We start from the raw sequence: 15,309 nt of genomic DNA on the forward strand, positions 1-15,309 counted from the left end.
TCCTTCTCTGTGTCTGCCTGTCTGTCCCTCTCCAGCCCTGCTGTATAACCTAAAGGTTCCTCGTTGGGACTTCCAGACGGGCCGGCAGCTGAGGACTTCTCCCCTGTACGACCGTCTGGACACACAGGGAGCCAGATGGATGGAGAAACACGGCTTTGAGAGGGCCAAGTACTTCATCCCTGCAGGGAAGGGTGAGGCGGACCACACACACACCACAACACACACACACCTCACACCACCACACCACCACACCACACCACCCACACAGACTGTCTCTTAGCACTGTGTCTGTCTGGTTAGTTAAACAGTTATATCATCTGTTCTCAGACCTGCTGTCTCTTAGCACTGTGTCTGTCTGTTAGTTAAACAGTTATATCATCTGTTCTCAGACCTGCTGTCTCTTAGCACTGTGTCTGTCTGTTAGTTAAACAGTTCTATCATCTGTTCTCAGACCTGCTTTCTCTTAGCACTGTGTCTGTCTGTTAGTTAAACAGTTATATCATCTGTTCTCAGACCTGCTTTCTCTTAGCACTGTGTCTGTCTGGTTAGTTAAACAGTTATATCCTCTGTCCTCAGACCTGCTGTCTCTTAACACTGTGTCTGTCTGTTAGTTAAACAGTTCTATCATCTGTTCTCAGACCTGCTGTCTCTGGATGCCAGTAAGACGTTCTATAAGCCTGACTGGTTTGACATCGTGGGGTCGGAGGTGAAATGCTGCAAGGAGGCGGTCTGTGTCATCGACATGTCCTCCTTCACCAAGTTTGAGCTCACTGTGAGTGACCCCTGGAGAGGGGAGGGAGAGGAGGGGAAGTGAGGTATCAACTTCCTCCTATGATGGAAGCTGTAGGTGGCTGACCCCTGGAGAGGGGAGGGAGAGGAGGGGAAGTGAGGTATCAACTTCCTCCTATGATGGAAGCTGTAGGTGTCTGACCCCTGGAGAGGGGAGGGAGAGGAGGGGAAGTGAGGTATCAACTTCCTCCTATGATGGAAGCTGTAGGTGTCTGACCCCTGGAGAGGGGAGGGAGGGGAGGGGAAGTGAGGTATCAACTTCCTCCTATGATGGAAGCTGTAGGTGTCTGACCCCTGGAGAGGGGAGGGAGGGGAGGGGAAGTGAGGTATCAACTTCCTCCTATGATGGAAGCTGTAGGTGGCTGACCCCTGGAGAGGGGAGGGGAGGGGAAGTGAGGTATCAACTTCCTCCTATGATGGAAGCTGTAGGTGGCTGACCCCTGGAGAGGGGAGGGAGGGGAAGTGAGGTATCAACTTCCTCCTATGATGGAAGCTGTAGGTGTCTGACCCCTGGAGAGGGGAGGGAGAGGAGGGGAAGTGAGGTATCAACTTCCTCCTATGATGGAAGCTGTAGGTGTCTGACCCCTGGAGAGGGGAGGGAGAGGAGGGGAAGTGAGGTATCAACTTCCTCCTATGATGGAAGCTGTAGGTGGCTGACCCCTGGAGAGGGGAGGGGAAGTGAGGTATCAACTGACCCCTGGACCACAGAATGAAATAGAAAAAGGAATGATATCTCTCTGGCTGGACCACCCTCGGTCACAACTATAATGTGAATTACATTATCTCTATGGCTGGACCACCCTCGGTCACAGCTATAATGTGAATTCCATTATCTCTATGGCTGGACCACCCTCGGTCACAGCTATAATGTGAATTCCATTATCTCTATGGCTGGACCACCCTCGGTCACTACCTTTCTTTCTGTGCCAGTCTACAGACGACCAGGCGTTGGAGTTGCTACAGCACCTCTGTGCCAATGACCTGGACGTGCCAGTGGGTCACATCGTTCATACGGGCATGCTGAACGAGAGGGGCGGATATGAGAACGACTGCAGCGTGGTCAGAGTCAAGAAGAACAGGTGAGAGTTTAACCATTAACCTCTACGGACCCCCCCTCCCGGATCCGGGTTCATCCTCATCAGAAACGCTGACTAGCATAGCCTAGCCTAGCGCCACAGGGATATCATATAATAACATTTCATGAAATCACAAGTCCAATACAGCAAATGAAAGATAAACATCTTGTGAATCCAGCGAACATTTCCGATTTTTAAAATGTTTTACAGCGAAAACACAATATATATTTATGTTAGCTCACCACAATAGCCAAAACACACAACGCCATTTTTTCACAGCAACGATAGCTTTCACAAAACCCACAAATAGAGATAAAATTAATCACTAACCTTTGAACAACTTCATCAGATGACAGTCTTATAACATCATGTTATACAATACATTTATGTTTTGTTCGAAAATGTGCATTTTTATAGCTACAAATCTGGGTTTTACAACGCAGCCATCGTCACAAATAGGACCAAAAAATACATGTTGTTGCTGAAAAATACATGTTGTACAGCAAATGAAAGATACACTGGTTCTTAATGCAACCGCTGTGTTAGATTTAAAAAAATTACTTTAGTACAAAGCACAGCGTGCAATAATCTGAGACAGCGCTCAGCCATTCTCCGCCATGTTGGAGTCCAAAGAGTCCACAAAAATACGGAATAACATCATAAATATTCTCTTACCTTTGATGAACTTTCATCAGAATGCAGTGCCAGGAATCCTAGTTCCACAATAAATCGTTGTTTTGTTTTAGAATGTCCATTTCTTCTGTCGAATTAGCAACTTTGGCTAGCATAGTGGAGCTCACGTGTCCATGAAGAATTTACGCATGAACGAAAAATTCAAAAAGTCAAAATAAAAGTCGAATAAACTGGTCAAACTCAGTTGAGAATCCATCTTTAGGATGTTTTTAAGAAATACATCCAATAACGTCCCAGACGGAGCATTTCTTCGTGTCTACCAAACGAATTGCAACCACCCATATGACAAATCCTCGTGTGTCACCAAGTACTTCCAATATGGCTGACCTCTCACTCCAACGAGTCCCATCCGGTCCCAGAAAAGGCTAGAGACTTCATTCCACGTTCTACTGCTTGATGACATCTAGTGGAAGGCGTGTGAAGTGCATACAGATCCATAAATATAAGCCAATTGAATAGGCAAGGCCTTACACATAGACCCATTTTCAGAATTTTCACTTCTTGTTTGGAAGTTTGCTGCCAAATGAGTTCTGTTTTACTCACAGATATAATTCAAACAGTTTTAGAAACTTCAGAGTGTTTTCTATCCAATAGTAATAATAATATGCATATCATATGATCTAGGATAGAGTACGAGGCCGTTTAAATTGGGAACGATTTTATCCAGAAGTGAAAATAGCGCCCCCTATTTCCAAGAGGTTTAAGGAGAACGACTGCAGAGTGGTCAGAGTCCAGAAGAACAGGTGAGAGCTTAGCCAGCTGTTCATAACTCCACCTGGGGGTGACTCCACCTGGGCGTGACTCCACCTGGGCGTGACTCCACCTGGGGGTGACTCCACCTGGGCGTGACTCCACCTGGGCGTGACTCCACCTGGGCGTGACTCCACCTGGGCGTGACTCCACCTGGGCGTGACTCCACCTGGGCGTGACTCCACCTGGGGGTGACTCCACCTGGGGGTGACTCCACCTGGGATAACTCGTGTGAATGTCCTCTAAAAGAACAGGATAGAGACTAAACCACCTTGTCTTATGTCAGACACTTCCATATTCGTCTGCACTGTCTGTTGAGGGACGAGCGTCACAGAGGAGTGATGCCACCTGTCACAAGACAACGTCTGGGGAGGCGACGGGTTAGCTCCTCATCTAAATGTTTTCCTCTCCATCTCTCTCTCCATCTCTCTCTTCCTCTCTCTCTCTCTCTCTCCATCTCTCTCTCCATCTCTCTCTTCCTCTCTCTCTCTCTCTCTCTCTCTCTCTCCATCTCTCTCTTCCTCTCTCTCTCTCTCTCTCTCTCTCTCCATCTCTCCCTTCCTCTCTCTCCCTCTCCCCCTTCCTCTCTCATCATCTCTCTCTCTCTCCCTTCCTCTCTCTCCCTCTCTCTCTCTCTCTGTCCATCTCTCTCCCTTCCTCTCCCTCTCTGTAGCTTCTTCATCATCTCTCCTACAGATCAGCAGGTCCACTGCTGGTCGTGGTTGAAGAAGCACATGCCCGACGACCCACAGCTCCACCTAGAGGACGTCAGCTGGAAGTACACTGGTGAGAACGATCGCTGCAGCACCTCAATCTTCCCCTCACTTCTATTTCTGTTCTGAACCCTTTTCCCCGCCTCCCTTCTACAGCGCTGAATCTTATTGGTCCGCGGGCGATGGACGTCCTAGGAGAACTATCGTATGTCTCCATGACTCCCGAACACTTCCCGTCCCTCTTCTGTAAGGTGAGGAACCTGTCCATCTTTAGACATGTTGTGTAATAGTGAAGTGGCCCCCGTCTCATCTTTAGACGTGTTGTGTAATAGTGAAGTGGCCCCCGTCTCATCACAAGGCTGGTCCATCTTTAGACGTGTTATGTAATAGTGAAGTGGCCCCGTCTCATCTTTAGACGTGTTATGTAATAGTGAAGTGTCCCCGTCTCATCACAAGGCTGGTCTCATCTTTAGACATGTTATGTAATAGTGAAGTGGCCCCCGTCTCATCACAAGGCTGGTCCATCTTTAGACGTGTTATGTAATAGTGAAGTGGCCCCCGTCTCATCACAAGGCTGGTCCATCTTTAGACGTGTTATGTAATAGTGAAGTGGCCCCCGTCTCATCTTTAGACGTGTTATGTAATAGTGAAGTGGCCCCGTCTCATCACAAGGCTGGTCCATCTTTAGACGTGTTATGTAATAGTGAAGTGGCCCCGTCTCATCTTTAGACGTGTTATGTAATAGTGAAGTGGCCCCGTCTCATCACAAGGCTGGTCCATCTTTAGACATGTTATGTAATAGTGAAGTGGCCCCGTCTCCTCACAAGGCTGGTCCATCTTTAGACGTGTTATGTAATAGTGAAGTGGCCCCCGTCTCATCTTTAGACGTGTTATGTAATAGTGAAGTGGCCCCGTCTCATCTTTAGACGTGTTATGTAATAGTGAAGTGGCCCCGTCTCATCTTTAGACATGTTGTGTAATAGTGAAGTGGCCCCGTCTCATCTTTAGACGTGTTATGTAATAGTGAAGTGGCCCCGTCTCATCACAAGGCTGGTCCATCTTTAGACGTGTTATGTAATAGTGAAGTGGCCCCGTCTCATCACAAGGCTGGTCCATCTTTAGACGTGTTGTGTAATAGTGAAGTGGCCCCGTCTCATCACAAGGCTGGTCCATCTTTAGACGTGTTATGTAATAGTGAAGTGGCCCCGTCTCCTCACAAGGCTGGTCCATCTTTAGACGTGTTATGTAATAGTGAAGTGGCCCCCGTCTCATCACAAGGCTGGTCCATCTTTAGACGTGTTATGTAATAGTGAAGTGGCCCCCGTCTCATCTTTAGACATGTTATGTAATAGTGAAGTGTCCCCGTCTCATCACAAGGCTGGTCCATCTTTAGACGTGTTGTGTAATAGTGAATTGGCCCCGTCTCATCACAAGGCTGGTCCATCTTTAGACGTGTTGTGTAATAGTGAAGTGGCCCCGTCTCATCACAAGGCTGGTCCATCTTTAGACGTGTTATGTAATAGTGAAGTGTCCCCGTCTCATCACAAGGCTGGTCCATCTTTAGACGTGTTATGTAATAGTGAAGTGGCCCCGTCTCATCTTTAGACATGTTATGTAATAGTGAAGTGGCCCCCGTCTCATCACAAGGCTGGTCCATCTTTAGACGTGTTATGTAATAGTGAAGTGGCCCCCGTCTCATCTTTAGACATGTTATGTAATAGTGAAGTGGCCCCCGTCTCATCACAAGGCTGGTCCATCTTTAGACGTGTTGTGTAATAGTGAAGTGTCCCCGTCTCATCACAAGGCTGGTCCATCTTTAGACGTGTTGTGTAATAGTGAAGTGGCCCCGTCTCATCACAAGGCTGGTCCATCTTTAGACGTGTTGTGTAATAGTGAAGTGGCCCCGTCTCATCATAAGGCTAAAGGTTGTGTGTCGTTGTTTTTCTGACCCTTGGTGTGTGTCAACAGGAAATGAGTGTGGGCTATGCCAATGGGATCCGAGTAATGAGTATGACCCATACAGGAGAGCCGGGCTTCATGCTTTACATACCTATAGAGGTGAGATATACACTATACTATATACTACTGGTTATATACTACACTACTTTACCAACCTATAGAGGTGAGATATACACTATACACTACTGGTTATATACTACACTACTTTACATACCTATAGAGGTGAGATACACACTATACTATATACTACTGGTTATATACTACACTACTTTACATACCTATATAGGTGAGATACACACTATACTATATACTACTGGTTATATACTACACTACTTTACATACCTATAGAGGTGAGATACACACTATACTATATACTACTGGTTATATACTACACTACTTTACATACCTATATAGGTGAGATACACACTATACTATATACTACTGGTTATATACTACACTACTTTACATACCTATAGAGGTGAGATATACACTATACTACTATACACTACTGGTTATATACTACTATACACTACTGGTTATATACTACTAGAATACTGGTTATACACTACTGGTTATATACTACTAGTTATACACTACTAGTCTACTATACACTACTAGTCTACTATACACTACTAGTCTACTATACACTACTAGTCTACTATACACTACTGGTTATATACTACTAGTTATACACTACTAGTCTACATACACTACTAGTCTACTATACACTACTAGTCTACTATACACTACTGGTTATATACTACTAGTCTACTATACACTACTGGTTATATACTACTAGTCTACTATACACTACTGGTTATACACTACTAGTCTACTATACACTACTGGTTATATACTACTAGTCTACTATACACTACTGGTTATACACTACTAGTCTACTATACACTACTAGTCTACTATACACTACTAGTCTACTATACACTACTGGTTATACACTACTAGTCTACTATACACTACTAGTCTACTATACACTACTAGTCTACTATACACTACTAGTCTACTATACACTACTAGTCTACTATACACTACTGGTTATACACTACTAGTCTACTATACACTACTAGTCTACTATACACTACTAGTCTACTATACACTACTAGTTATACACTACTAGTCTACTATACACTACTAGTCTACTATACACTACTGGTTATATACTACTAGTTATACACTACTAGTCTACATACACTACTAGTCTACTATACACTACTAGTCTACTATACACTACTGGTTATATACTACTAGTCTACTATACACTACTGGTTATACACTACTAGTCTACTATACACTACTAGTCTACTATACACTACTAGTCTACTATACACTACTAGTCTACTATACACTACTAGTCTACTATACACTACTGGTTATACACTACTAGTCTACTATACACTACTAGTCTACTATACACTACTAGTCTACTATACACTACTGGTTATACACTACTAGTCTACTATACACTACTAGTCTACTATACACTACTAGTCTACTATACACTACTAGTCTACTATACACTACTGGTTATATACTACTAGTCTACTATACACTACTAGTCTACTATATACTACTAGTTATACACTACTAGTCTACTATACACTACTAGTCTACTATACACTACTAGTCTACTATACACTACTGGTTATATACTACTAGTCTACTATACACTACTGGTTATACACTACTAGTCTACAATACACTACTAGTCTACTATACACTACTAGTCTACTATACACTACTAGTCTACTATACACTACTAGTCTACTATACACTACTGGTTATACACTACTAGTCTACTATACACTACTAGTCTACTATACACTACTAGTCTACTATACACTACTGGTTATACACTACTAGTCTACTATACACTACTAGTCTACTATACACTACTGGTTATATACTACTAGTCTACTATACACTACTGGTTATACACTACTAGTCTACTATACACTACTAGTCTACTATACACTACTGGTTATATACTACACTACTTTACATACCTATAGAGGTGAGATACACACTATACTATATACTACTGGTTATATACTACACTACTTTACATACCTATAGAGGTGAGATATACACTATACACTACTGGTTATATACTGCTTTACACTACTGGTTATATACTACACTACTTTACATACCTATAGAGGTGAGATACACACTATACTATATACTACTGGTTATATACTACACTACTTTACATACCTATAGAGGTGAGATATACACTATACACTACTGGTTATATACTACTATACACTACTGGTTATATACTACTAGAATACTGGTTATACACTACTGGTTATATACTACTAGTTATACACTACTAGTCTACTATACACTACTAGTCTACTATACACTACTAGTCTACTATACACTACTGGTTATATACTACTAGTCTACTATACACTACTGGTTATACACTACTAGTCTACTATACACTACTAGTCTACTATACACTACTAGTCTACTATACACTACTGGTTATACACTACTAGTCTACTATACACTACTAGTCTACTATACACTACTAGTCTACTATACACTACTGGTTATATACTACTAGTCTACTATACACTACTGGTTATACACTACTAGTCTACTATACACTACTAGTCTACTATACACTACTAGTCTACTATACACTACTAGTCTACTATACACTACTAGTCTACTATACACTACTGGTTATACACTACTAGTCTACTATACACTACTAGTCTACTATACACTACTGGTTATATACTACTCGTCTACTATACACTACTGGTTATACACTACTAGTCTACTATACACTACTAGTCTACTATACACTACTAGTCTACTATACACTACTGGTTATACACTACTAGTCTACTATATACTACTAGTTATACACTACTAGTCTACTATACACTACTAGTCTACTATAGACTACTGGTTATATACTACTAGTCTACTATACACTACTGGTTATATACTACTAGTCTACTATACACTACTGGTTATACACTACTAGTCTACAATACACTACTAGTCTACTATACACTACTAGTCTACTATACACTACTGGTTATATACTACTAGTCTACTATACACTACTAGTCTACTATACACTACTGGTTTTACACTACTGGTTATATACTACTAGTCTACTATACACTACTAGTCTACTATACACTACTAGTCTACTATACACTACTAGTCTACTATACACTACTGGTTATACACTACTAGTCTACTATACACTACTAGTCTACTATACACTACTAGTCTACTATACACTACTGGTTATATACTACTAGTCTACTATACACTACTAGTCTACTATACACTACTGGTTTTACACTACTGGTTATATACTACTAGTCTACTATACACTACTAGTCTACTATACACTACTAGTCTACTATACACTACTAGTCTACTATACACTACTGGTTATATACTACTAGTCTACTATACACTACTAGTCTACTATACACTACTGGTTATACACTACTAGTCTACTATACACTACTAGTCTACTATACACTACTAGTCTACTATACACTACTAGTCTACTATACACTACTAGTCTACTATACACTACTAGTCTACTATACACTACTGGTTATACACTACTAGTCTACTATACACTACTAGTCTACTATACACTACTAGTCTACTATACACTACTAGTCTACTATACACTACTAGTCTACTATACACTACTGGTTATACACTACTAGTCTACTATACACTACTAGTCTACTATACACTACTAGTCTACTACACTACTGGTTATACACTACTAGTCTACTATAGACTACTGGTTATATACTACTAGTCTACTATACACTACTAGTCTACTATACACTACTGGTTTTACACTACTGGTTATATACTACTAGTCTACTATACACTACTAGTCTACTATACACTACTGGTTATACACTACTAGTCTACTATACACTACTAGTCTACTATACACTACTAGTCTACTATAGACTACTGGTTATACACTACTAGTCTACTAGACACTACTAGTCTACTATACACTACTAGTCTACTATACACTACTAGTCTACTACACTACTGGTTATACACTACTAGTCTACTATACACTACTAGTCTACTATAGACTACTGGTTATATACTACTATACACTACTGGTTATACACTACTAGTCTACTATACACTACTAGTCTACTATAGACTACTGGTTATATACTACTATAGACTACTGGTTATACACTACTAGTCTACTAGACACTACTAGTCTACTATACACTACTAGTCTACTATACACTACTAGTCTACTACACTACTGGTTATACACTACTAGTCTACTATACACTACTAGTCTACTATAGACTACTGGTTATATACTACTATACACTACTGGTTATATACTACTAGTCTACTATACACTACTAGTCTACTATACACTACTAGTCTACTACACTACTGGTTATATACTACTAGTCTACTATACACTACTGGTTATACACTACTAGTCTACTATAGACTACTGGTTATACACTACTAGTCTACTATAGACTACTGGTTATACACTACTAGTCTACTACAGACTACTGGTTATATACTACTAGTCTACTATAGACTACTGGTTATACACTACTAGTCTACTATACACTACTAGTCTACTATAGACTACTGGTTATACACTACTAGTCTACTACAGACTACTGGTTATACACTACTAGTCTACTATACACTACTAGTCTACTATAGACTACTGGTTATACACTACTAGTCTACTATAGACTACTGGTTATATACTACTAGTCTACTATAGACTACTGGTTATACACTACTAGTCTACTACAGACTACTGGTTATACACTACTAGTCTACTATAGACTACTGGTTATACACTACTAGTCTACTATACACTACTAGTCTACTATAGACTACTGGTTATACACTACTAGTCTACTATACACTACTAGTCTACTATACACTACTAGTCTACTATACACTACTGGTTATATACTACTAGTCTACTATACACTACTGGTTATACACTACTAGTCTACTATATACTACTAGTCTACTATACACTACTAGTCTACTATACACTACTAGTCTACTATAGACTACTGGTTATACACTACTAGTCTACTATACACTACTGGTTATACACTACTAGTCTACTATAGACTACTGGTTATACACTACTAGTCTACTATAGACTACTGGTTATACACTACTAGTCTACTATAGACTACTGGTTATACACTACTAGTCTACTATAGACTACTGGTTATACACTACTAGTCTACTATACACTACTAGTCTACTATACACTACTAGTCTACTATACACTACTAGTCTACTATACACTACTGGTTATATACTACTAGTCTACTATACACTACTGGTTATACACTACTAGTCTACTATAGACTACTGGTTATACACTACTAGTCTACTATAGACTACTGGTTATACACTACTAGTCTACTATAGACTACTGGTTATACACTACTAGTCTACTATACACTACTAGTCTACTATACACTACTAGTCTACTATACACTACTAGTCTACTATACACTACTGGTTATATACTACTAGTCTACTATACACTACTGGTTATACACTACTAGTCTACTATATACTACTAGTCTACTATACACTACTAGTCTACTATACACTACTAGTCTACTATAGACTACTGGTTATACACTACTAGTCTACTATACACTACTGGTTATACACTACTAGTCTACTATAGACTACTGGTTATACACTACTAGTCTACTATAGACTACTGGTTATACACTACTAGTCTACTATACACTACTAGTCTACTATACACTACTAGTCTACTATACACTACTAGTCTACTATACACTACTAGTCAGAATGAGTGTCTGTTTAATTCCTGTGTCATGTGTCTGTGTGTCACATGCTGTATGAGCTTCATCAGTAAATAGGATGTGTGTCTGAGTGGACATTTTGTTATCATATACAGTGTTATTGATACCTCCTCTCTCCCTCCTCTCTCTCTTCCTTCTCTCCTTCTCTCACCCTCCTTTCTCCTCTCTCTCTCTCTTCTCTCTCCTTCCCCTCGCTCTTTCCCTCCCCCCTTCTCTCTCCCTCCCACCTCACTCTCCTCCCTCTCTCCCTCCCCCCACTTTTCTACTTCTCTCTCCCTCCCCCATCACTCTCCCTCCCCCCACTTTTCTACTTCTCTCTCCCTCCCCCATCACTCTCCCTCCCCCCACTTTTCTACTTCTCTCTCCCTCCCACCTCACTCTCCCTCCCCCCCTCTCCCCTTCTCTCTCCCTCCCCCTCCCTCTCCTCTCTCCCTCCTTCTCCTCTCTCCCCTCCTCACTCGCTCCCCCTCCTCTCCTCCTCTCCCCCTCCCCCTCTCCCCTCCTCTCCCCCCTCCCCTTCTCCCCTCCTCTCCCCCTCCCCCTCTCCCCTCCTCTCTCTCTCCCCTCCTCACTCGCTCCCCCTCCTCTCCTCCTCTCCCCCTCCCCCTCTCCCCTCCTCTCCCCCTCTCCCTCTCCCCTCCTCTCTCTCTCCCCTCCTCACTCGCTCCCCCTCCTCTCCTCCTCTCCCCCTCCCCCTCTCCCCTCCTCTCCCCCTCCCCCTCTCCCCTCCTCTCTCTCTCCCCTCCTCACTCCCTCCCCCTCTCCTCTCCCCCTCCCCCCTCCCTCCCCCTCTCCTCTCCCCCTCCCCCCTCCTCCCTCCCCCTCTCCCTCCTCTCCTCTCCCCCCCTCCCCTCTCCCTCCCCCTCTCCTCTCCCCCTCCCCCCTCCTCCTCCCCCTCTCCTCCTCCAGTACGCGCTCCATGTCTACAACGAGGTGATGTCAGTGGGTCAGAGGTACGGCGTACGTAACGCTGGGTACTACGCCCTGCGTTCTCTCCGGATAGAGAAGTTCTTTGCCTTCTGGGGTCAGGACCTGGATTCCTTCACCACGCCCCTGGAGTGTGGACGAGAGTTCAGGGTCAAGTTTGACACGGTACGACCCACAGACCCCAAGTCTGGTCTGAACAGGTCCTTAGTCCTGTACTGTGTTACTGATGAGGTCTGGACAGGTCCTTAGTCCTGTACTGTGTTACTGATGAGGTCTGGACAGGTCCTTAGTCCTGTACTGTGTTACTGATGAGGTCTGGACAGGTCCTTAGTCCTGTACTGTGTTACTGATGAGGTCTGAACAGGTCCTTAGTCCTGTACTGTGTTACTGATGAGGTCTGGACAGGTCCTTAGTCCTGTACTGTGTTACTGATGAGGTCTGAACAGGTCCTTAGTCCTGTACTGTGTTACTGATGAGGTCTGGACAGGTCCTTAGTCCTGTACTGTGTTACTGATGAGGTCTGGACAGGTCCTTAGTCCTGTACTGTGTTACTGATGAGGTCTGGACAGGTCCTTAGTCCTGGACTGTGTTACTGATGAGGTCTGGACAGGTCCTTAGTCCTGTACTGTGTTACTGATGAGGTCTGGACAGGTCCTTAGTCCTGTACTGTGTTACTGATGAGGTCTGGACAGGTCCTTAGTCCTGTACTGTGTTACTGATGAGGTCTGGACAGGTCCTTAGTCCTGTACTGTGTTACTGATGAGGTCTGAACAGGTCCTTAGTCCTGTACTGTGTTACTGATGAGGTCTGGACAGGTCCTTAGTCCTGTACTGTGTTACTGATGAGGTCTGGACAGGTCCGTAGTCCTGTACTGTGTTACTGATGAGGTCTGGACAGGTCCTTAGTCCTGTACTGTGTTACTGATGAGGTCTGGACAGGTCCTTAGTCCCGTACTGTGTTACTGATGAGGTCTGGACAGGTCCTTAGTCCTGTACTGTGTTACTGATGAGGTCTGGACAGGTCCTTAGTCCTGTACTGTGTTACTGATGAGGTCTGGACAGGTCCTTAGTCCTGTACTGTGTTACTGATGAGGTCTGGACAGGTCCTTAGTCCCGTACTGTGTTACTGATGAGGTCTGGACAGGTCCTTAGTCCTGTACTGTGTTACTGATGAGGTCTGGACAGGTCCTTAGTCCTGTACTGTGTTACTGATGAGGTCTGGACAGGTCCTTAGTCCTGTACTGTGTTACTGATGAGGTCTGGACAGGTCCTTAGTCCTGTACTGTGTTACTGATGAGGTCTGGTTTATGTTTGGTCCTATCTCCTCCTCCTCCTCATCCTCTCTCTGTCCCCTCCTCCTCCTCATCCTCTCTCTGTCCCCTCCTCCTCTCTCTCTGTCCCCTCCTCCTCCTCCTCCTCCTCCTCCTCCTCTCTCTCTGTCCGCTCCTCCTCTCTCTCTGTCCCCTCCTCCTCATCCTCTCTCTATCCCCTCCTCCTCCTCATCCTCTCTCTGTCCCCTCCTCCTCTCTCTCTGTCCCCTCCTCCTCATCCTCTCTCTGTCCCCTCCTCCTCTCTGTCCCCTCCTCCTCATCCTCTCTCTGTCCCCTCCTCCTCATCCTCTCTCTATCCCCTCCTCCTCCTCATCCTCTCTCTGTCCCCTCCTCCTCCTCATCCTCTCTCTGTCCCCTCCTCCTCTCTCTCTGTCCCCTCCTCCTCCTCCTCCTCCTTCTCCTCCTCTCTCTATCCCCTCCTCCTCCTCTCTCTGTCTCCTCCTCCTCCTCTCTCTGTCTCCTCCTCCTCCTCCTCCTCCTCCTCCTCCTCCTCCTCCTCTCTCTCTATCCCCTCCTCCTCTCTCTGTCCCCTCCTCCTCCTCTCTCTGTCCCCTCCTCCTCTCTCTGTCCCCTCCTCCTCCTCTCTCTATCCCCTCCTCCTCCTCTCTCTATCTCCTCCTCCTCCTCTCTCTATCTATCCCCTCCTCCTCCTCTCTCTGTCCCCTCCTCCTCCTCTCTCTGTCCCCTCCTCCTCTCTCTCTGTCCCCTCCTCCTCCTCCTCTCTCTCTGTCCCCTCCTCCTCCTCCTCTCTCTCTATCTCCTCCTCCTCTATCTCTCTCCTCCTCCTATCTCTGTCCCCTCCTCCTCCTCCTCCTCTCTCTATCCCCTCCTCCTCCTCTCTCTCTGTCTCCCCCTCCTCCTCCTGTCTCTGTCCCCTCCTCCAGGACATAGACTTCCTGGGTCGAGCGTCTCTGCTGCAGCAGCGTCAGGAGGGGGTGAGCCGTCGCTTCATCATGTTGGTCCTGGAGGATCACGACACAGAGCTGGACCTGTGGCCCTGGTGGGGAGAACCCATCTACAGGTTAGACAAGCAACCAGGCCAGCAACCGACCCGAAGGTTGCCGGTTCAAATCGCATGCCCGAGAGGGAAATATCTGGTCGGGACGGGGTGGGCCAGCAAGGGTTGCTGGCATCAGTAGCCTACATACCATTCATTACCTGTTGTTGTGCTCTTGAGCAAG

At 44.2% G+C, this 15,309-nt stretch overlaps 1 protein-coding gene across 4 annotated transcripts in view; it reads left to right on the forward strand.

The window, feature by feature from the left end:
- pdpr (pyruvate dehydrogenase phosphatase regulatory subunit) overlaps positions 1 to 15,149 on the forward strand; it is a gene marked incomplete at its 3' end in the record, with an annotated part of 60,501 nt that extends 45,352 nt beyond the window's left edge. For all 4 annotated transcript variants that reach the window (XM_055900063.1, XM_055900065.1, XM_055900064.1 and 1 more), the window contains 8 exon segments: positions 36 to 191; positions 639 to 772; positions 1,720 to 1,868; positions 3,982 to 4,094; positions 4,178 to 4,272; positions 5,990 to 6,079; positions 12,781 to 12,963; positions 15,013 to 15,149. In XM_055900063.1, the coding sequence (XP_055756038.1) occupies positions 36 to 191; positions 639 to 772; positions 1,720 to 1,868; positions 3,982 to 4,094; positions 4,178 to 4,272; positions 5,990 to 6,079; positions 12,781 to 12,963; positions 15,013 to 15,149 (1,057 nt within the window).
- Positions 15,150 to 15,309: the final 160 nt, after the last annotated feature.

The sequence above is a fragment of the Salvelinus fontinalis genome, chromosome 35, assembly GCF_029448725.1.
Source record: "Salvelinus fontinalis isolate EN_2023a chromosome 35, ASM2944872v1, whole genome shotgun sequence".
Lineage (NCBI taxonomy): Eukaryota > Metazoa > Chordata > Actinopteri > Salmoniformes > Salmonidae > Salvelinus > Salvelinus fontinalis.